General features: G+C 42.4%; 1 protein-coding gene across 4 annotated transcripts in view; it reads right to left on the bottom strand.

Moving 5' to 3' along the window:
* Positions 1–24,434, bottom strand: part of CLCC1 (chloride channel CLIC like 1) — a 145,992-nt gene that overhangs the window by 57,867 nt on the left and 63,691 nt on the right. For all 4 annotated transcript variants that reach the window (XM_044301875.1, XM_044301874.1, XM_044301873.1 and 1 more), the window contains 4 exons: positions 23,310–23,403; positions 22,324–22,421; positions 7,845–7,991; positions 5,020–5,265 (listed from right to left, as the gene is read on the bottom strand). In XM_044301875.1, the coding sequence (XP_044157810.1) occupies positions 5,020–5,265; positions 7,845–7,991; positions 22,324–22,421; positions 23,310–23,403 (585 nt within the window). The remainder of the gene's footprint in view (positions 1–5,019; positions 5,266–7,844; positions 7,992–22,323; positions 22,422–23,309; positions 23,404–24,434) is intronic.

The following is a 24,434-nucleotide window of genomic DNA, read 5'->3' on the forward strand; positions in this document are numbered from 1 at the left end:
AACGGCGAAAGGACTGGAAGCGTGAAGACGCAGACCTGGACTGAAAAGGCCGCTTCGCTTTGGGTTGGGGCAGATGGGTGCTTTTCCCACCCGTAGCTTCTGAGATTATTACATCCAGTTTTGGCCCAAAAAGCCGAGCCCCAGAAAACGGAAGCTTTAAGAGAGAGCGTTTAGAGGAAGAATCAGCCTTCCAGGCCTTGAGCCATAACTCCCGGCGGACCGAAGTGGCGAGAGCTGAGGCACGGGCAACCATCGACTCAGCATCCAGTGCCGCTTCGCAGAGATATTTCCCCGCATGGGAAATTTGGAGCGCAGACAACTCGGCGGGGAGGACCATTGTTCCACGGCCTCGCGTGGAAAGGGGTAGAGTAGGTCTAGGCGTTTTGGGATAACAAAACGCAAACCCGGCTGGTCCCAAGCCTTGTTAACCACAATAGAAAAATCTTTGTGTAACGGGAACGCCTTGGGGGCCTGTTTCGCACGCAGAAACGACACCCCTTGTTGGCTAGTGGAGGGAAGGTCCTCCTGAACCCGGAAGTTGTCCCTTATCGCCGAAATCAGGCTATCCACCATGGAAGCAATCTGAGAAGAGTGCTCCAGGTCCATATCCGCATCCGAAACCCCAAGCTCACCCTCTGACAGTGCGTCGCCTAACAGGGAGGACGCCTGTGACTGGGATCCAGGAGCAGGGGGGATGCTAAAGCGTCAGAGGAGGAACGGGTGCCTGCTCTGGGGCGCTTACTAGGAGGTCTGCCTCTGGTTTGCGTGCAATGCGGTTGCGCGGATTGCACCGTTGGCGATTTCTCCACTAAACGACCCAGCAATGAAAGGGTAGAATGGGAGATCTTAGAGAGGTCCTCCACTGCCCGTGACAGAGACCTTGCCCAGTCTGGTTCCCCCTGAACAGGACGATCTAAGGCTTCTGTGGGTTGCAGTGTTCTAGGGGGATTGCTCTGCGCAGGCTTCTGACAAGCCGAGCACAGTGATAGTGACTGGCCCCGAGGAAATTTAGCTGAACACACGGAACAGGCATAGTAAGTGGTCCTACAGGTTGTCTGAGGGGGGGGGGGGGGTCAGTGGCCGGGTCAGACATGGTCAGATCTCCTGCTGGATGGGGTATCTATTTCCTACCAGAACGGAGTGAGAGCCACGGTCCTGTGTCCACCACGCTGCGCCGGGAGGAAGAGGAAGTTTCAGCAGGGCGGGAGAATAAGCCATGCCCCCTTACAGCCCGGGAGCAGCAGACTAATGCTCCCGACTAATATGTCTGCCCGCAGGGGAGAGGGAGAGAGAGAGAGAGAGAGAGAGAGAGAGAGAGAGAGAGAGAGAGAGAGAGAGAGAGAGAGAGAGAGAGAGAGAGAGGGGGAGAGAGAGTCCCCCCCACCGGCACTGCGGCAGTAACTAGGATCCCGGCGCCCCGCTACTGGTGCATCCGCGTTGGAAGACAAGGTGCCGGCGGACGCGCACAACGGGGGGGGGGGCAACTGGTGCTGTGCGGTGTCCGGCTTATCGGATGGGCCTGGGTATGTTGTCCCACTGAGAGGGGGAGCCTGGGGGAAGGTGGCTGCTGAGCATGTCGTCCCACTGAGAGGGGGAGTCACTTACCTATCTTCATCTGTGGTTTTCACCCTCAGATGCGTCACCAGCAGGGCCACCCTACGACCGCTGGCACCAGGCGACAGGGGTCCGGGCAGAAGAGGGCTGAAGAGAGGGTGGCCCTGTAGCTGGGGGGGAAGCAGGGGAGCGAGGCTGCCCTGGTCCGCTTTTCCTTCTTGGGGTGGCAAGGCGGTGAACAAGGTACACCGGCCAGCCTCCCGGGGATGCAGGGACGCAAGCAACCCTGGACCCCCATCCGGGATTCTGTGAAAAAAATGAAAAATAAAAAATAAAAATTATAATGCCACCCTGCAAAGCAGGGAGGTCTGCCTCCTACGACACTAAGCTAAAAACTGATATGCTCTCTCCAGGCTGGAGGGGGTATAGCCTGCAGGGGAGGAGCAAACAGCTTTCAGCCTAGTGTCGCCTCCTAGTGGCAGCAGCAAGCTATACCCATGGTCCTGTGTCCCCCAATGATATGAGCAAGAAAATAGCTTTTTTTGATAGTTTATTTTTTTTTACGGTGTTCACCTGAGGGGTTAGGTCATGTAATATTTTTATAGATCTGGTTATTATGGACGCAGGGATACCTAATATGTATACTGTTATTTATTTTTTTCACTTTAACACAATAGCATATTTGAAAGAAAATAAATGATGTTTTAGTTTCTCCATGTTCTGAGAGCTACAGTTTTTTTTTTTTTCTTTTTTGAGCGATTTTCTTATGTAGGGTCTCATTTTTTGCGGGATGAGGGTCCCATTTTGTTCAACAAATGCCTTTTTGATCGCTTGATGTTGCACTTATTGTGATGTAAGGTGACAAAAATGGCTTTTTGCACGATTTTTATTTTTTATGGAGTTCATCACATGGGGTGGATCATGTGATATATTTATAGAGCCGGTCGTTACGGACGCAGCGATACGTAATATGTGTGTTTTTCCTAACATTAGTACCAGGGTCCTACAGGGTGAGTTAGGACATTAGGTATTCCTGTGCACCTACCTCTGGGGTCTGTTCATATTGGTAGTTAGGGTACTTTCACACTTGCGGCAGGACGGATCCGGCAGGCTGGTCACCCTGTCGGATCCGTCCTTCCGCTGTTTCGCCGTGCCGCCGCTGCTCCGTCCCCATTGACTATAATGGGGACAGGGCAGCGCTCCGGCGCAGTACGGCAGTTCGCAGTCAGAGGCCGCCGGACTAAAAAGTCGGACATGCAGGACTTTTAGTCCGGCTGCCTTTCGCCGTGCACTGCGTGCTGCGCCGGAGCGCCGCCCCCGTCCCAGTTATAGTCAATGGGGACGGAGCGGCGGTCTGGCGGCACGGCAAAACAGCGGAAGGACGGATCCGACAGGGTGAACAGCCTGCCGGATCCGTCCTGCCGCAAGTGTGAAAGTGCCCTTAGTCAGGACTTTGATTAGGGTTTTACTAGGAGGTGTTCATCTCCTTTCCCTATTTCCAGGCCTTATTCCCTCACCCCTTTCCCTCCTATGTTCGGTGTGGTCTTTTCCTCCCACACACTAACGTGACAGTGGCGCAGTGGTCAAAGCTCCTCCCCTCCTCCTCCCTGCTATCACTCGATTGGTGGCAGCGGCAGCTGCGTCACTGTGGGGAGGGAGGTACTCCGTCCTTCTCCATTGTGCTAGTGAAGAGAACATGGCGCACGCTGAGAGCGGAACATGTCATGTTCTCTAACAGATACTAGGCTGCGCAGCCTAGTATCAGTAAATAGTATGACCCGGTATCGTATCAATCCGGGTCTGAAAGTATAGATTGGGTATTTATACTTCAATACCCGATGCAACCCTAGATAATAGTAGGAGTAGAATTGGGATAACAGCTTTAGAATGACAGCTGTATTGTTCTTGTGATAGGTCTAGATAAAGAAGCTTACAGAGAAACACTGCATTGATTAGTGTAAATGACCCCATTAATGTATAAACTTACATTTTTGGACTAACCACATTTTTGCATCTGAACGTGCAACAAATTATTAAAAGGGTTGTCCGGGTTCAGAGGTGATTTTTTAGAGATCCGGTGGCGTAGCGGGGCTCTCCATGGGGCTGACAGTAAAACGGCTAGGGCAGCGCTAAAGCCCGCCCATCAGAGCTAGTGACGTCACCGAACACACTGCAGGGTGGAAAAAGTTTCCGCCCGGCATTGTATCATTGTAAATAAAAGATTGCTTGCCATGCGCGATTTAGCCTCCCGCCGTTTGGACGCGTTCCACATTATAATGCATTTTCTGATTCAGCTTTATTTGGAGTTTATACATTCCAGTTCTGGGGCGCTTCTTGATTGGCACATCACACATGACAAGTTTAGATACCAAATGTGACATGTCCTGGGGTGGACTAGGCATAGACCCTACAAGGAAATTTCCCTGTGGGCCAATACCTTGGGGAGCGCCCAAGCCCTCCTTATGCTGCCGGCATACGTATACAACAATCTGATGCCCTCCTGCCTTAAAGCCCTCAGGACGATGATACAGTCGAATACTGCAGCGATGGCAGCAGTATTTTGTGCTGCACCGTGATATTTGGATCTGCTGGGGCAGTATTGTGTGCTACATTAGAGTATTGCTGGCGTTGTCTACTTCTGTTGTCCCTACCTACCTGTATGGCCCCACCTTCTTTCAGTTTGGACCCTCCTACAACATGGGGCTACTTTTAGACTTGTTTAGAGGGCCATTTTAAGTGCTTATATATAATCTTCATGTATCGGCTTGAGCTTGTACTGCTCCATGGCAGAACGCGGCATGCATACCCAGTGTACGTACTGGAAATCTCGTTTTCCACACCAAGTCTATTTCCCAAGCTTGTGCGTTCTATGGTGGAATACTATACATATATCAAGCATAGATTCTGGAAATTATGCTTTCTGTGCAAGTCCCACTCGCCAAGCAGGAGTTCCAGACACCCGGAAATACATGTCAATTAGGATGATAATGCTGTATCCCATTTTGTTTTGCATGTTATATTTGATTTTACTCCTAATGAAGTGGAGATAGCCTCCCTGAAACTGGTTGAGTGCCTAATAAACTAATATCCCTATAGGCCAGTCCTGGTTCCCATTTTTGGATGACTTTCAAAAGGCATGAGTAGCTTTTAATACTTGTCTACTGAACATTTATGTGTGGCACAACGAGCGCCTCTTTATATATGCGTTCTCTTTCCTTACAGCTGCCAACAGCCAAGTGTTCAAAACAAACCAAATTAAAATTTAGGAGGCATGCTCCTTTAAGAAAATATGGCACCAATCTCACCAACAACCCTCTGAACTTTAACTCTTTAACTCATGAAAAATACTATAACCTCATGTGCATACTCATGGAGGACAATTAATACTGTCTCACAAAATGTAGGAGATTCTGGGTTACTAATCTAAAAAATGGTAAAAGTTAAGAAATAATTATGAAAACTTACACCTGGAAAATGCGGATTATTTCTGTCCATTGCTTGCAGGCTCTCTGGCCTCTGATGTCGGGGATATCTGTCAAGTGGCTCATATTGTGGTTCTATATTGTAGGGCTGCTGATGCCATCCTTCAATAACATTTCCATAGCGTGGTCTCTGTGGCTCTGCAGGTGGCAGTCTCTCCCGCTGTGTATCTCCATGGTTCCTGTGCACAAGAATCTCACCAATTGATTTGGCTGCCCCATAACAAAAAGCCTGCAAAAAATAAAAAAATAGCTCCAACTAAAACCTAATGAAAAATGAGTACTTAAACCTAAGGCTACTTTCACACTCATGGACGGATCCGTTCAGATAATACAACCCTTTGCATCCATTCAGAACGGATCCGTTTGTATTATCTTCAACATAGCCAAGACGGATCTTGTCTTGAACACCATTGCAAGTCAATGGAGGACGGATCCGTTTTCTATTATGCCAGATTGTGTCAGAGAAAACGGATCAGTTTCCATTGACTTACATTGTGTGCCAGGACGGATCCGTTTGGCTCAGTTTCATCAGATGGACACCAATTCCAAAGTGGAATGGAGACTGAACTGATGCATTCCGATCGGATCCTTTTCTGTTCAGAATGCATTAGCATGCAAACTGATCCGTTTTGGACCGCTTGCGAGAGCCCTGAACGGATCTCAGAAACGGAAAGCCAAAACGGGAGTGTGAAATTAGACTTAGTAGTAGAAATGTAAAAACCCTATTCAGGCTACGCAGGAGGGGATTAGCGGCACTGTCACAATTACACCGTGTTACTGTTACAAATAGTCACATCATCCTTATGGCTACAAGTTAGGGTTCATTCATGCCACCGCATCCGTTTTTGCGGTCCATATATTGCGGATCCGTACGGATATCGACCATGAGCATCCTTCTCCTGATAGAAATGCCTATTCTTGTCTGCAATTTAGGACATGTTCGATTTTTATTTTTGTTGCGGGGCCGCGGAACAGTAGTATGGATGCTGGTGTGCTGTCCACATCTTTTGCGGCCCCATTGAAATGAATGGGTCCACATCTGTTGCGCAATTGCAGACAGAAATGTATGGTCGTGTAATTGGGCCCTTTGACTACATGTATTTTGTGGTCACCAAAATAAGGATCTGCAAACAATACAGATGACATCTGTGTGACATCCGGTTTCTTTGCAGATCCATTGTAACGATGCCTATTCTTGTTTGCAAAACGGACAAGAATAGGACACGTTCTATCCTTTTTGCAGACTGGAGGAATGGATATAAGGATGCATACAGCAGACGGTGAGCTATCTGCATTTTTTGTGGCCCTACTAAAATGAATGGGTCTGCATTTAATCCGCAAAGAACGCGGATCAGATGCAGACCAAAAATACAGTCGTGTGAATGGGGCCTTAAAGGGGTATTCCCATCACAATGATCACTGTTAAATCTCTTAATGATTTGACAGTGATTTTATTTTAAATACATTTTATTACCCAATTCCCACCCTTTTTGAGAAAATAAGTCCCCTCTTACCCGATTGTTGTCTTTCGTCTCCCCTGGTTACGCCACCTCTCTGGTCGAATCCCGCTGGGCCGCGCTTGCACAGAAGACTGAAGATTTTCTCCCGGCCGCGCAATGTCCTGAACGCGCACACTGCCATAATGACTTCTTCCTGGCCAGTATAGTACAGAGCCGCGCACGCCAGCTCTGTGCTATACAGGCCAAGAATAAGTCACCATGGCGCATGCGCGGCGGCGTGTTCATGACATTGCCCGGTCGGAAGAAAAACTTCAGTCTTCAGTGCAAGTGCGGCCTGGTCGGGAGAAGACGTCAATCAAGCACAGCTGAATCCAGGAAGTGAACGTCGCGCTGGACGATGGCAAGTATGAAAACTGAAGATGGGAATACCCCTTTAATATGTCTTCAGTGTAGCTACAAGAATGTTTTCAATCAATGGACACCATTGTTTTAGCTATTAAAGCGGAGCTGTCCCCTCTCCTGACATGCCTGTTTTAATAGCTTCCAGCATTCCCCATGTAATAACAATTCTGGAGCATCTATTCTTATGGCTCTATGCTGTGCTGTTCCTGTATTATTTGTACTAGAAGTTATGAATGAATTGCTAGCAGTCTGCAGTAAGGGTACAGAGGGGGGGTGTCTCTGTACAGTCTGAAAATGGCAGCACAAATTGGATATAGTCAGACTGTGCAGGTACACACCCCCAACTGGTTACCACTCCTCTGTACCCTTACTGCAGACGGCTAGCAATCCATTCATAACTTCTAGTAGAAATAATACTAATAGATGCTCCAGAATTGTTATTACACGGGGAATGCACATAGCTATTAAAACAATCATGTCAGGAGAGCGGACAGGTCCTTTTTAAAGGGCCTTTTTTTTGAGTGGAGCTTAAAGGGCTTCATGTGAAAAATGAAAGTTGCTGTCCACTCAAGACTTCTTGAAAACATTTTAATGTATTTTTTCTCAAATAAACCAGCAGTCCTCTACATGTGTACATGGACTAAACATGCTTCGATTTCCACAGAAATCTTTTTCTCTCCCATTCATCTGACTGGGACGGACAGACACCAGTGTGCATAGTGCAGAAATAACCCAATTCAGATAAATGGAACAGATTTTCACTCGCAGAAAATTCTGCTGCATGTAAATATACTCCAGAGGGCAGCTTCTTCATTCAACCCATTTAATCTAATGATGGTTTAGGCTAGCAAAAAAATAATACGTTTGGGACATCGTTTTCTGGCTTCATTTTAGTCAAAAGATCTATATTAAAAGGACAAGATAAAGGAAAACAAGTTGCACTCACAATGATGATAACTGCTATGAGAATAAGTACTAGCAGTTGATAGAAAACTGGAATCTCTGACAGCAAGCCTTTTAAGAACTCTCCGACTGCTTTCCCCACATGTTTTAAGGGTTCTGTTATGAAGTCTGTGAATGTAAGTGCCAGAGCCTGCAACGGGAAGACATGACAGTACCAGTCAAAATGGAGTGTTAGACATAATGGGGGAGATTTATCAAAATTGGTGTTAAGGAAAACTGGCTTAGTTGCCCATAGCAACCAATCAGATTCCACCATTCATTTTCCAAAGGAGCTTTGAAAAATGAAAGGTGGAATCTGGTTGCTAGGGGCAACTACACCGGTTTTCCTTTACACCAGTTTTGATAAATCTTCCCCAATGGCTGCAAAATAATATTCTTATTGTGCGCTCTGCAGCATCCAGCCTCCGTCATTCTTCACATTGTGTTTTACAGTTTAATACAGGAAGGCGGAATCCATCTTTTATCCTACATTGAAATCGTACAATGGCTGACACTTCTAAACTGTCACAGTAGACATACAGAACAGTGTTTAAATATTTTAGGCCCTGTTCACATCTGCTTTGAGCCTCTGTAGGAGATCTGCTATATTTGATGGGTAACAACCCTACATGCAACTCCATTTTTCCCTTAAAGTACATGACGTCCTTCTGGCACTGGTGATGTCTATTGTATGATGGATCTGGCAGAGTATGATGGCTTCCATTATAAACTGTCAGCCAAAACCCAAATGTGAACAGAATACTACATTGTCGGGCATATTTATATCTGCGCATTAAGGTCTGACAATATTAGAACCAAAATGGAGATTCACATTACCTTTAAGAGGCCAAACTCTCTGTTGGAATAAGCCAGAGAAGATCATGATTGTCACTTGCACACAATGTATATTGTTTTAAAAGTTATTGCCAACAGATGTGGTATCTTAGAGATTGTAATGGGTCTCACATGAACTGTCTTAACTACCGGGGTCATGAGAGGTTATTGCTTAAAAACACTGGTTTCTCTAAACATATCAGTCTGAGGAACAATGGGTGTTATATAGCTAAGCCATGATCTAATAAGAGACATCCATAAAACACATCTGGTGTGGAATGGGTATCTTTTCGTATATATATATATATATTCCTGTGTGCATTTATTTAGCGTTTGAACTTGTTAATGATTCATATATAATAAGCAATATTAATGTATTATAACCGATTAATAATGTATCTTTTTGTATTGTATCTCACTGAGAGAATATAGAGAGCTAAGTTGTATGTTCTTAAAAGAAGGATCTATTCAGAGGAGCTGAGGGTATTTCAAACATCATTATTCAAATAGCTGTGACAATTAGGTGTATACAAACCAGGGCAAAAGCTAGAAGTTTATGGTTCTCTTATCTGACCATAAATAAGATGGTCTGTTGACTGTCAAAATGGATCCGTGATGTCTGGGAAAGTGATCCTAAAGTATCAGAAAGAGTACCTCCTAATTGATTTAAGTTGGGAGAGACCAAAGGTTAAGAGGTGTAATAAAGCCGGATATATATGTTAATTCTAAAAATTGCTATATGATACAACAGTGCCATCAAGTGGTAGATGGGCAGAAGGAATGCCAATTAAATGACATCATCTCCATGATTACCATACATAACACCCACCTTATCTAATTGGAAATCCCTAATCCAAGAGGGGATGGGCATAGATAAGGATGAGGATATCTAAGGCAGTTTTTGGAGATGCAAGAAAAAACTAAGATCACTTGAAAAATCACTTGAGACAAAGAGGACTGGAGCCAAACATCACTGGGGAGTTCTTCAGATTCATCAGCATCACTTCACACATCAGGAACATACCACAGGATGGGATAGATCTGAATCTTGGAAAGCTGGGTCCCTTCTAAAAGCTCTTTATCCCAAAGCAGGGGTAATGTATGATCTATTTTACTTGCAGTAATTATAAATCGCTCCAATTGGCATATAGTTGAGACCCCATTATTAGTGGGTCTATAGTGTTAAAACAATAATTTTATGGGAAATTTTAATGAACGTGCACATCATTAGGATTTCTGTAATATTGCTATCAGAGTGAAATCTCTGATCGGATTTTATTATCCGTAGTTAGGTCAACGGGCGTATTTATAAGGTGTCTCTTACTGCCATATTCTCTGATTGAGCATAAGGGATTTTCCACAGATTCATTTCTATTGTTTTTTTTGTTGTTGTTGTTGTTGTTGTATTATAATATTTTGATTACCAGTATATTAATCGGTAATAATTTGATAAAAGGAAGTAGTATTATATTGTATTTAAGTCAGCCTGTAAACGGTGGAGCACCATCTTATGGTCAATTTTGATATTATCTTTGTATTCATTTGTATGCCATGTTTTCTGCTTGTATTTATAATAAATTATATTTTGTATAATTAATTGCACCCTGTTTCATTAGCTGCACAAATTAACTTTAGATCTCATCAATAAAAGAACTGGCGTTTATATGTCCGCCAATTAAATTTTTCATTTTTCATTTTCCATATTTCATAAAAATATTAAATCATAATTTTTTTATGATTTCATATCTTAGATGAAATTAATACCCGACATATCTGGAGGCACTGCTGAGATTGATTGAGATATTTCTATAACCAATTTGTGCAATTAGTGAAAATATTATTTAATCCTTATTGGCAAGTCAAATTGTTGTTGTTATTGATTATTGATCATAATCATGAGTGTAACAAACAGCGACCCAGGTAATGGCCAGGTTTTAGCAGATAGTCCCTCTGACCCAGACAAGATAATCTCCAAGGTTATCAATTATGTTTATTCCCGTTTGAAGATTGATAAAAATATAGATGAATGGACTAATGAGCTGCAAATGAGAGCCTTTGAAGAACGTTGTGATGTATGGAAGTTAGGTGGCATGGTTGATAGATACCTGACATATATGGATTTGGCAAATGATAATACCAAGAGGGACCAACACCTTTTATGTGCATTGCCACCTATTTTGTATGCATTGTTGGCAGTCAGTACTCTTTCTAAAATTAGGTATGAGTCTATAATGGGTACAAAAATATATGTATCCAAAATGGAATCAGAACTAAAATCCGCAGAAGCGAAGATCAAAGACTTAGGCCTCTTTCACACGACAGTATGTCCATTTCAGTGTTTTGCGGTCCGTTTTTCACGGATCCGTTGTTCCGTTTTTTTGCTTCCGTTGTGGTTCCGTTTCCGTTCCGTTGTTCCGTTCCGTTTTTCCGTATGGCAAATACAGTATACAGTAATTTCATATTAAAAATTGGGCTGGGCATAACTTTTTCAATAGATGGTTCCGCAAAAAACGGAACGGATACGGAAGACATACGGATGCATTTCCGTATGCATTCCGTTTTTTTGCGGACCCATAGACTTTAATGGAGCCACGGAACGTGATTTGCGGCCAAATATAGGACATGTTCTATCTTTAAACGGAACGGAAAAACGGAAATACGGAAACGGAATGCACACGGAGTACATTCCGTTTTTTTTGCGGAACCATTGAAATGAATGGTTCCGTATACGGACCGTATACGGACCGCAAAAAACGGCCCGCAAAACGGAAAAAAAAAACGGTCGTGTGAAAGAGGCCTTAGAGTACAACCTTAGTCTCAGCCTTGATGCATACCAAAAGGCAAAAAGTGATTTAGAGGATTTATATCTCCAGAATTCCAAAATTAAACAGACAGATGAATCAGCCCGTAATATAGTCAATGCTGAAAGGGATCCATCTAACACTGTGAGATCTCCTGACCCTCCATTTCTTACCCCCCAATATCCAGACATGCCATCACATGCTTTTACAGCAGACCCCATTCAAAACACTCAGCAACCTGAAAGTGTTAGCATGATTAAACAGGAGGCATTAACCCAATTAGGTCGCGCATTCCAAACTGTAACCTCCTTACTAGGTGTTGATATTATGGAAGCCCCTAGAAGTGTCTCTCCTCATACTCCCCTGGATAGACATGTTAGGGTTAGGGTTAAATCACCTGTGCGATATAAGTCTCATGAAAGTTGTGAAAGTGCATGTGAGTCTGACGGTGATGTGGGGAAGCGTGTGACTTATTCCTTGCCACAGAATCACAGGCGACCAACGTATGCTGAGGTGGTTTCTAGGAAGAAAAATTCCCAATATTCAGAAAAGGATCAGAGCTCCTCCAGCATAATTAAGTTTTTAAATAGTACAGTATCCAAATTTTCCAAGAAAGGTTCTTCTCAGATAGCCAATCACTTAGAACTGTATGAATCCACTATGGATTCTTTAAAATTATACTCTGATGCTGACCGGATTAGGTTCCTTCCATGGGCATTTGATGATAGATATCGTCATTATTTTACATCCTTTAAGGAGAGAGGAGTACTAGATTGGCCAAGTGTTTTGCATGAGGTTAAATTGGAATTCGGTCCATACCGAACCACTACTGCTGCAAAACGGGACATATATAGCCTTACGTGTAGACCCAATCAGAGTCCCCGTGAATTCCTCTCTGTCCTCAAAAATGCCTATGGGTTGGCATATAGATCCCCAAATTGGGAATCTGAAGAATTCAAGCAGTTATTCTATGATGCTATGCCAACCCAGATCAAACTTAACTTAGCCAGAGATCTGGATATTGATGCTCCCTTGGATAGGTTGGTGACGGCTGCCACCATGCTGTATAATATCAGTGAGTGCCATGCAACAGGTGAGAAAAGGTTTAAAAATTCCCCAGAGAAAAAGGTAGCTGAAGCTAAGGTAAACTCTAGCTTGGGATTTGAAAGCCAGCCACGAAGATTCCCTCAATCTACAGGACCTTCTCAACAAGCCCAGCAACAACAGGTAGGACCGCCCAAACAGACCAAACCCCTAAATAATAATGGATTAGAGGGGAATAATTCAGGTAATGGGAAGTCTAACTACCGTCCCTATTACAATTACGGTCCCCAGGGATATAGGCCCTATAACAATCGAGTTTATCAGGGTTATAGACGTTGGGATAATAGGCCCAGACAACAGAGGGAAGATAGGCAGGAATCCTTGAATTCACCCAGGAGTAGGTCACCTACTAATAACCAGGGTGCCCAACAAAGCCAAAATGTACCCAAACCAAACAGGTTTGATCAGCTGGTAGAGCAAGTGGCCCAGCTGAGCAATATGGTAAATAAGTTGTCCCAGTTATCCCCAGAAAAACAGCCTAATCCTTTTTTAGGGGCAACTGCCGGTCCCAGCAATGTAACAGCATAAAGCAGATTGGGCCGGGTCAGAACCCAGGCCACTGTAAGGATATTAAATTGATTGTGGTAGAATCTGATGTGATTCCTAATTCTTTATTTCCTTGCAGTACCCCTGACCCTGAAATTAGGGCCAGGGGGGAAATGTCTAATATGTAATTTGTCTTGCAGTCTAATGATGTCAATTCAGTTGACCAGATGTCTGTTCCAGTGTGTAATCACATCGTCCCAGCATCTAGCCATGAGCCAGCTGTGATTTGTGATGTCACACAGCTTGTCCCAAAGGGGGGGGCTAACGCTGCTCCTCCAGCTTGTCCTGGAAGACTCAGGAATGCAGAGGTCACGGAGCTGCAGAGAGGTCAACCTCTCAGACTGCAGATGGGTAAACATCCTAACTTTCTCTGTGATTTGTTGCAGGTGGATGGCCGATACTTTGTGGACATATATCTACAAAATGAACTTATCGGACCAATCAAAGGATTAATAGATACTGGATCACAAGCCACCATTTTATCTTACACCTATTTCAAACAAGTTTCAGATTTAACATCAAAGAAGCCACGATTAAGGTCATTTGATGGCTCTTTGATAAGTGTAGGTGGAAATGCCTTACAGGTAAAAGGAACATCCTGGTTGACATTTAAGATTGGCAAGAAGACAATTAGACATCCCACATTGATTGTGGATCTTCCATATGATCGGATGATCATAGGAATCGATTTATTAAAAAGATTGAGTCCCATAGTTGATTTCATTAATGAAGCAGTATGGACTCAGGTGAAGGCACCCATTGCCTATGAATACTCTTGCAACACACAAGCACAACGCAGTTGTCACGTGATTGAAGAGAAACCTAACTCTATTGAAGTGCATTTCAGGAACAATCAAATACCGGAGGTCACAATCCTGAAGAATGGTAAGCCCGAGGAAGATATCAATGGTGCTGCTCACACCATTACCATCCAGAGGGACAAAATCAAAAAGGTAACTCTGGATGATGATCTATTAACCATTTCTCTTGAAAGGGGGAATCACGAAGTCGTGGACCTGACCAGGCACATTCAATCGATGGTACGGATTGAAAAGGTCAATGACAATTTATTGATTCCTGTACAGGTAAACAATATAGCCCGGGTGAAATATGCCAAGTTGGATCTGAAATCCGAAGCGAGTTACATAAGCCTAGGACTTTTAAAACAGATCACCAACCCTAAAATGATTAAAAGTTCCTCTCCACAGGACCAATGGGTTCATGATCTGGATGGAGATTTCCAGAGTCATAATATTGTTGCAAGATGTGTTTTATCTATCTCCATAGGAAGTAAAACTACGGAGCACGTTTTCATCGTGATAAATGAACCACGGTATCAAATGTATATAGGTAATGACCTTCTGCACCGATTTGCCATACAGATTGACATGGTAAATAACACCTTATGGTTCAGATTGCCGGGAAACCCAGAGGGGTTCCAGGATGAAGAACAAGCCTTACGATGGGGACAACAGATGCCCTATGCCGTAAGTATCATGGTTGCTGAGAAAGTTGAAATTCCTGAAGGATGCAAACCATTTCTTCTCCCCATTAAAGTAAAGAAGGGACAGAAGCTGAAGAACGCAGACGCGTTGATCTGTTTATCCAACAGAATGCAGCAACTCGGCCTAAAGGTAAAACCTACTCCACTGATAAACATCCATCAGGATCAGTTACACATGGTAATTCATAACATGGTTCCCCATAGCATTTCCCTACAAAAGGACACCGTAATTGGTTTAGCTATGGATTCGGAATACTACACGTTTGGATTCCAAAATGATGTTATTGGAATAATTCCTGATGAATACCTGACAGAGGAACAAACAGTGGAACAACATTTTTCCTCAACCCCTGAGGGGTTATTTAACATACACTCTGTTTATCCTTTCAGCTCTGAAGAAGGCACATGCCACATCGAAGAGTCATCATTAGTTTTCAACCATGAGATCGATGAAAAAGAGTATGACTCATACCAACAAGGAAAGGATAAGGTATGCTACACCCAGAATGATTTAACTAGTGAGCTTGAAGAAGCTTACGAGTTAAGTCAGCCTGAGATTTTCCCAGAATTTCAGGAGCGGGTGGAAGAACAAATCTCAATGGCTGACGCATGCTCCGACGAGTCGAAGCGTCAACGGCTAAAGGAGCTCTTCGCAGAGTTCCAGGAGATGTTTGCCAAGGATTCTTATGACTGTGGGGAAACAAACCTACACGTTACAAGAATCCAAACAGATCCCGATGCACCCCCTGTTTTTGTCAAACAATACCGACTTCCGCTGGCGGCTTACGAGTCACTATCGGAAATCGTCAAGAACTTGGAGGAAAGGGGTATCATCCGTCCAGTACACAGTTCATTCAATCATCCGATACTTGGAGTCCTCAAACCTAACGGTCAATTTCGTCTTTGCTCGGACCTAAGACAGTTGAACAAACGTGTTTATATGTCCGGATGGCCCGTGCCATATATTGACCAAAGTTTGGCACAAATACAAGGATCCAAAATCTTCACTGCCCTTGACTGTGCACAAGGATATTGGACGATTAAGATAGATGAAAGGGATCAGTACAAACTGGCCTTTACATTTGGCAAACGACAGTATGCATGGACCCGATTGCCCTTCGGGTACATAAATGCGGGCCATGAGTTTGCAGTGTTCATGCATAAGGCAATGCCTGATGCCGCTGAACGAGGTACCTTATCCTATGTGGATGACATCCTGATCAAAAGTACAACTTTTGAGGAACATATTCAGGAGTTGAGGCATGTACTGACCCAGCTGAGGAAAGCAGGTGTAAAACTTTCTTTGCAGAAGGCTCAATGGTGCCGGACCAAGGTTAATTTCCTAGGTCATGAAGTCACTGCGGATGGAATTAACCCACAGAAAAAGAAGGTGGAAGCAGTGACCAAGACAAAATCTCCTACAAATCTCAAGGAGTTGAGATCATTCCTGGGTATAATGAACTACTCACGTAAGTTCATAGATAATTATGCAGAAATTACAAAACCTCTTTTACAGTTGCTAAAGAAAGGAGTAAAATGGGAATGGAGCGAGCGTCATGAGCAAGCTGTAACTGAGCTCAAGGCCAAACTTATCCAGGCTCCATGCCTTGCTAAGAAGGGGGAAAACCTTTCTTCGTCGAAACAGGTTTCACTGATAAAAGCATAAGTGCAGTTCTTTTCCAAAAACAGGAAAACCGAAACAAGATCATCGCCTATGCCAGCAAGTCATTGTCACCGGTAGAGGTAAAATTCAATAGCTGTGAAAAAGCATTATTGTCAACTGAATGGGCTTTGCAATATTTTAGGAGTTTTATCCAAGGCGAAAGGATCATTGTGGAGACCGCACACCAGCCACTGCAATACTTGCAGAGTGATCGTATAAGAGATGGAAACTTGTCAAACAGCAGGATAACCGCCTGGACAATGTCCTTAATGGGATGGCCATTGGAGATCAGGTACAAACAAAATAATAAAAACCCAGTTGCTCAGGGATTAGCAGAACTCCATGACTGTACCAATACGGAACGTAAAGGTGAGACACCGGAAAATGATTTCCTGGAGGAACAATCATCATCACCATATAAATCTTATGAAGAGGAGTACTGCAAGTCGTTACCATGTGTGTACATAGACGGCTGTTCCTTCCATGCCGAGGAAGGATCTGAACGTACATTGGTTGCAGGTATTGGAGTCGTGTGGAATAATACATTCCTAGATGTATCCGTTGGATACAAAATTGGTTCTAAAAGCAGCCAGGTTGCAGAGCTTACTGCTGTGTACAAAGCCGTACAAATGGCTATTGAATATGATATTAAGGAGTTTGTAATCATCACAGATTCTGATTATGTTCGTAACAGCTTTGTGGAGTACTTTCCCGGATGGAAAAGATCCGACATGATGAGAAGCAATAACAAGCCAGTAAAGCATGGTAAGATGTTTTGTAAAATTGATGAGATGGTTACCGTCCACAGTCTTATCGTTTATTGGAAGAAGGTAAGAGGTCATTCAAAGTATCCAGGCATGGATAAAGAGGGGAATGACCTAGCAGATTCCCTTGCCAAGCAAGCAGCCATTGACGGAGAAGTCTTTGACGTTGATGACCTCATGGGAACTGTCCAAGTAGATGCTATGACAAGGAGTCAGGCCCAAAAGGGAGCTGAAGCCAATGTGGCACAGTGGAGCGAAGATTCCCCTAGTGAAGATCTCATTGCGAGCCAAAAGGGGGATCCGATTATTGGTCTCTTTTATAAGTACATTGAGGATCCACACAACTGTCCCATAACCACGGAAGACTGTATGGGTAACGAGGAGTTACGAATTTTGATGAAAGGTAAGTCCCAATTCTCATTACAGGATGGATTACTGATAAGGACCTCGAAAAACTGTATCACGCAATGGGTAGTACCTGCAGCATACCGAGGTCTGATGTTGCAACATGCACATGATGTCCCAACCGCTGGTCATCGAGGTGAGAAAATAACGTACGAGTTACTACGGGACTACGCTTACTGGCCACATATGTTACAAGATGTACAAACATATTGTCACGGATGTCTAATCTGCCCTCAATTCCAGCCACAAGGACCCACTCATCGGGCACCACTGATGAAAAGGGGGATGTCCATGCCATGGTCAGACATCCAAATTGACTTCATTGGACCAGTAACAACCTCATCAAAAGGAAACAAGTATATGTTAACCATAACTTGTCTGTTCACCAAATGGGTGGAATGTTTGCCCTGCAAAACATGCAGTTCAAGCGTATGTGCATCTCTGCTCATTAACCACGTATTTTCTAGATTTGGTCTTCCCCAGCGCATTGAATCCGATCGTGGAAGTCACTTCACCAGTGAGGTGATGACAAAGATGTGGGAAATCCTGGGGGTAAAGAGGAAGCTACATATAGCTTATCGACCAGCCTCTAGTGGTGGAGTAGAACGTTACAACCAGTCCATTGTAAACATCCTGAAAAAGTTTGTCAATGAATCTGGTAAGGACTGGGATGTCAAGTTGCCTTTAGTGCTTATGGCCATCAGAGCCACCCCAAGCGCAGCAACTAAGCTTTCTCCCTTTGAGATGATCACGGGAAGGAAGATGGTGTTACCCCAGCATTTACTTTACAGAACAACGGACCATAACTTGATCAATGCTACAACATCGCATCAGTATGTGGAAAATTTACGCAAGCACCTTCAGCATGCTTTTGCGTTCGCACAGAAGAATATAGAGAAAGCCGCAATGAGTGCTAAGACATACTACGATCTGAAGACTACACAGAAGGAGTATCAAATTTTCGATCGGGTATATCTCTATAACTTCGCTCGGGATCAAGTGAAGGAGAGAAAATTCCTGCCTTCCTGGAAAGGTCCCTATGTCATCACTGACAAATTATCTCCAGTGGTCTACAAGGTCAAAATCCCTAAGGGGGATGAGTTTATTGAAAAATGGGTGCACATTAATCAGCTACGTGTTTGTCACCCTAGTGCACGACTTCGAGAGATTGAAGGAGTTGGATGAAAAGAGGTGAAGAGACTTTATGGTTCCAGCTAAAGACAGAAATAAGGATTGGTATCGTATGAACTAAAAAGTGTTATCTGTTATCGTACATCTTTAACTCATACTAACCCATCCTGATGTATGTTTCCTCTGTAACAAAATGTCTCCTAACTCACCTCTGAAACCAGAACTTACTCTGTCCAAGAAAAGAACTTATGCCAATCAGAGGTATATGGTATTAGTAACTCTTTTCTTGCAGGATAAAGTTGAAAAGTGTATGTGCTCATATGTATCATACAATATTTTAGGGGCGTAAGATGTTATCAAAGATGATTGCCATTATCTACGTCGTCCTGATCTTGGGGAAGAAGTTCCACGCTGAGCCGATTGCTATGCCAAGTCCTTCATCCGGAATCATGCTACAGGACACCGCGGGGTTCATATTAACGAACAAGAGGATATTATCCCAGAAGATCTACATCAGCCTGGATCCTCGTGTCTTCGTCGGAAAACAACTCAACGTGTCTGAGATCCTGTCGACGGAGCTCCAATCCTGGTACCAGATGCACATCGGATATTTCCAAGAACGGATTACGCAGGTCCTGAAGCAAGCAAGGAAGACCTTGACCAGAGAACAGTTTTCTACAGACTAAAGCGATTCATGTTTGCAATCGTAGCCGCCATAGTCTTTGGCGTAGTGGGCGCTGTTATTGCCACAAGTGTAACAGTCGCCAATTCCATCTCTATCAAGACATTGGAACTTGAAGTTGGTTCATTGAAAAGGAACCTATTAAACATTCATGTGGAGATGGAGGATCAAAACAAACCTTTATCGAACTTATATCCTGTTTTGCAGGATCTATAGGATGTTTGAATTTGTGTCCCATCCAAGTCATGCGTTAGATAAGGTTCTCCAGAAGAACTTTAACCAAGCTCTGGTTGGAACACTTATAAGCCAAGTCTACGCATCGAAGAAAATATATGGAAAGCCCGTTATTACATTCCAAATGCATTCACATTTTATGGAATATTTTGGAATGAAGGGGGATTTGTCGGGCATATTTATATCTGCGCATTAAGGTCTGACAATATTAGAACCAAAATGGAGATTCACATTACCTTTAAGAGGCCAAACTCTCTGTTGGAATAAGCCAGAGAAGATCATGATGGTCACTGGCACACAATGTATATTGTTTTAAAAGTTATTGCCAACAGATGTGGTATCTTAGAGATTGTAATGGGTCTCACATGAACTGTCTTAACTACCGGGGTCATGAGAGGTTATTGCTTAAAAACACTGGTTTCTCTAAACATATCAGTCTGAGGAACAATGGGTGTTATATAGCTAAGCCATGATCTAATAAGAGACATCCATAAAACACATCTGGTGTGGAATGGGTATCTTTTCGTATATATATATATATATATTCCTGTGTGCATTTATTTAGCGTTTGAACTTGTTAATGATTCATATATAATAAGCAATATTAATGTATTATAACCGATTAATAATGTATCTTTTTGTATTGTATCTCACTGAGAGAATATAGAGAGCTAAGTTGTATGTTCTTAAAAGAAGGATCTATTCAGAGGAGCTGAGGGTATTTCAAACATCATTATTCAAATAGCTGTGACAATTAGGTGTATACAAACCAGGGCAAAAGCTAGAAGTTTATGGTTCTCTTATCTGACCATAAATAAGATGGTCTGTTGACTGTCAAAATGGATCCGTGATGTCTGGGAAAGTGATCCTAAAGTATCAGAAAGAGTACCTCCTAATTGATTTAAGTTGGGAGAGACCAAAGGTTAAGAGGTGTAATAAAGCCGGATATATATGTTAATTCTAAAAATTGCTATATGATACAACAGTGCCATCAAGTGGTAGATGGGCAGAAGGAATGCCAATTAAATGACATCATCTCCATGATTACCATACATAACACCCACCTTATCTAATTGGAAATCCCTAATCCAAGAGGGGATGGGCATAGATAAGGATGAGGATATCTAAGGCAGTTTTTGGAGATGCAAGAAAAAACTAAGATCACTTGAAAAATCACTTGAGACAAAGAGGACTGGAGCCAAACATCACTGGGGAGTTCTTCAGATTCATCAGCATCACTTCACACATCAGGAACATACCACAGGACGGGATAGATCTGAATCTTGGAAAGCTGGGTCCCTTCTAAAAGCTCTTTATCCCAAAGCAGGGGTAATGTATGATCTATTTTACTTGCAGTAATTATAAATCGCTCCAATTGGCATATAGTTGAGACCCCATTATTAGTGGGTCTATAGTGTTAAAACAATAATTTTATGGGAAATTTTAATGAACGTGCACATCATTAGAATTTCTGTAATATTGCTATCAGAGTGAAATCTCTGATCGGATTTTATTATCCGTAGTTAGGTCAACGGGCGTATTTATAAGGTGTCTCTTACTGCCATATTCTCTGATTGAGCATAAGGGATTTTCCACAGATTCATTTCTATTGTTTTTTTTGTTGTTGTTGTTGTATTATAATATTTTGATTACCAGTATATTAATCGGTAATAATTTGATAAAAGGAAGTAGTATTATATTGTATTTAAGTCAGCCTGTAAACGGTGGAGCACCATCTTATGGTCAATTTTGATATTATCTTTGTATTCATTTGTATGCCATGTTTTCTGCTTGTATTTATAATAAATTATATTTTGTATAATTAATTGCACCCTGTTTCATTAGCTGCACAAATTAACTTTAGATCTCATCAATAAAAGAACTGGCGTTTATATGTCCGCCAATTAAATTTTTCATTTTCCATATTTCATAAAAATATTAAATCATAATTTTTTTATGATTTCATATCTTAGATGAAATTAATACCCGACAACATTTGTATGAATATAGCCTCCTTTCTTTACTATGCATTGTTTTTCATAGAAATCAGCAATGAATATTAGTTTGTTAACACTTCTTAAAGGCTATGTACACCTTAGAGGGCAATTTTTTATTTTATTGGAAGCATGATTATATGGAAAACTATCGAGAAGAAATGTTGCTATTAACGTTTGTTCCCAATAATAATAATTGCCCCAATCATCATCCAGTCCGATAGGCCCTTAAATCTTACACTAGCTTTAGGAATAGTGATTTGTCCCATTGTCTTTTGTTAAGTTAATGTTATTACTGGCTTTTTCCTGACAGCTATTCATCTTCGCCCCCATCTACTAGATTACACTTTATGGCTACATGCACACGACCGTTCAGTTTTTTTGCAGTCCGCAAATTGCGGATCCGCAAAACACGGAAGCCGCCCGTGTGCCTTCCACAATTTGCGGAATGGAACAGGCAGCCCATTGTAGAAATGCCTTTTCTTGTCCGCAAAACGGACAAGAATAGGACATGCTGTATTTTTTTGCGAGGCCACGGAACGGAGCAGCGGATGCAGACAGCACACGGAGTGCTGTCCGCATCTTTTGCGGCCCCTTTGAAGAGAATAGGTCCACAGCCGAGCCGCAAAAACGGCTCGGATGCGGACCAGAACAACAGTCGTGTGCATGAGGCCTATGTCAGAGGCTTTTGTCTCAATTGCTGATATGTTACCTGCTTTTTTTAACACTAGCAAATAGGTGACGTACTGTCCATTTTCAATGGCAATAAAATAAGCAAAATGTGATCTCAGACAAACCTGTAGGGCATATACAGAACTCACCTTTGTAGGTGGGACCATGAGTGCTGGACTTATCATTAGAGCCTTAAAATATTCTTCACATGGATCATTTTGGAAAGTAGAAGCCCCCTTCCACCATTCTAGCACAGAAGAAATTGAATATACAGTATTTTATGCAACTTAAAATGTTATTTTAAAAAGTAAACGGCCATAAGCAGTATCTAAAAAACATCTAAAAGCAGGGAAACCCTTCACCTGTTGTGCACATGTATAAAGAATAACCAAAGTAAATAATTTAGTTAATTACCAGCTTAAAAAGGGTCACCTCTGCTATTTAAGCATTTGCAGAAGAGGCTTCTGGGGTCAATGAAGTCTCAGCCGTCAGATCTGTCAGTGCTGTTGCTATTTATCCTGTTGTAAGTTATTAACTTCTGGCGCAGCGGCATATACAAATGGAGTGAAACAGGTTTTTGCATTCACCCATCTACAGTACATACTAATCAGACCCTTCAATCATCAATTAACTTCACAGTGAGATGTGGTTACAATTCAGACCCTTCAACCATTTAATTTAGTATGGCAAAACACTTTACTACCAAGTAGTTAGAGATGACAAGTCTCAATATTCTATTTTGTGTTAAGCACAATGACTTTAAAGCGCCTCTGTCACCAGGATCAACCCTATTAAACCAGACATACTGGTTGGTAGGGCTCATTATGCTGATTAAAACTATACTTTTCTTTTATGTGTATGCTAAACAGCTGAATATATATCTGCAATTTATTGCATATGGAAATGAGTAGTTGGAGCACCCAGAGACAGCGTGAATTCTTTGTGTTGTATAATGAGCCCTACCATGCAGTATGTCAGATTTTTTAGGGCTGATCCTGGTGACAGAGCCGCTTTAACGTATGATATTTGAGTTCATATAACATTAATTGCACAACCGAAAAAAAAGCATGTATTCTATTGAAAAGGCATGCTAAATGCAAGGCAGGTGCCCACTGGTGCTGTCTCCTCAACTCACCGAACAGACTTTCAGACCAGCTTATCTTCTCACCACAGCTTCCATCAAACTTGTGCATCTTTGTCAGTTCTGCCTGACGTTCTGCAAAAGCAACCTGAAAATCATAAGAGAAGTAAAAATAGTGAGGATCAGCTCACCTAGTCCTCAGAGTGAGAAAAAATTCTCTCAGTGCACTGACAAACAGGGCTGGCTCCCAAGTCTGTTGCAAAAATGGAATGTATCTAACACTGCACTCGGGAATAAATCACCACCCCCAATGTTTTTTTTTTTAATATAGCAATAAAAGAAAGTTTTTGAATTTTATTCCCGAGTACTGGATTGCCTACCACTTAAGAACATGAAATTGAAATTAAAATGAAATCTCATAACTTGCACTTCTGTCAATTAGGGCTCATAGAGCTCCTTAAAGGGTGGACTAATTACCATGTGGGACCTAAAGGGGCCACAATTGCTGTGTGGGACTTAAGAGATGTACTATTAATGTGTGGGTCTTAAAGGGGGTACTATTAATTTGTAGGATTTAAAGGGTTCAATATTAATGTACGAGACCTAAAAGGAGCACTAGTACTGAAGTATTTTTACTGTATGGGGCACTATTATTATCTGGGTCACCATTTATGTGGCATAACCGTTTTCAGGGGAACTACTGAGTTATGGCTGGAACAGGTCATCATTGCAGTCTGGGCCATATAGAGATGAAATTGCCATAGAGCTTAAAAAAAAAAAAAAAAAAAAAAAAAAAAAGAGTTCTTATTTATGTGTCTAAAATGGCTGTAAAGAGATAAACTGCTCTTAAGGTAGATTCACATGTAGTAGTCGTAATAAGATTTTTTTCTGCAGTGTCTACCACACAATTGTGGCTTCTGATGTTGGGGGAGGAGCTTTTGTGGGAGTGTGTGTACACACACATATATATATATAAATATATATATATATATATATATATATATATATATATATATATATATATAAAAAGATTCAGGCAGCACTCCCTTTAGTGCAGAAATAAATGCAGGTGCCCGCGGTAGTCCCTCGATATGGGACAAATTCAGTAGAGAAGGAAAGTCCGCAGCACTCCTTTAAGTAGAAAAGTGAATTTTATTCACACATGTCAGACAACGTTTC

This window comes from Bufo gargarizans, chromosome 7 (assembly GCF_014858855.1).
Source record: "Bufo gargarizans isolate SCDJY-AF-19 chromosome 7, ASM1485885v1, whole genome shotgun sequence".
Taxonomy (NCBI): domain Eukaryota; kingdom Metazoa; phylum Chordata; class Amphibia; order Anura; family Bufonidae; genus Bufo; species Bufo gargarizans.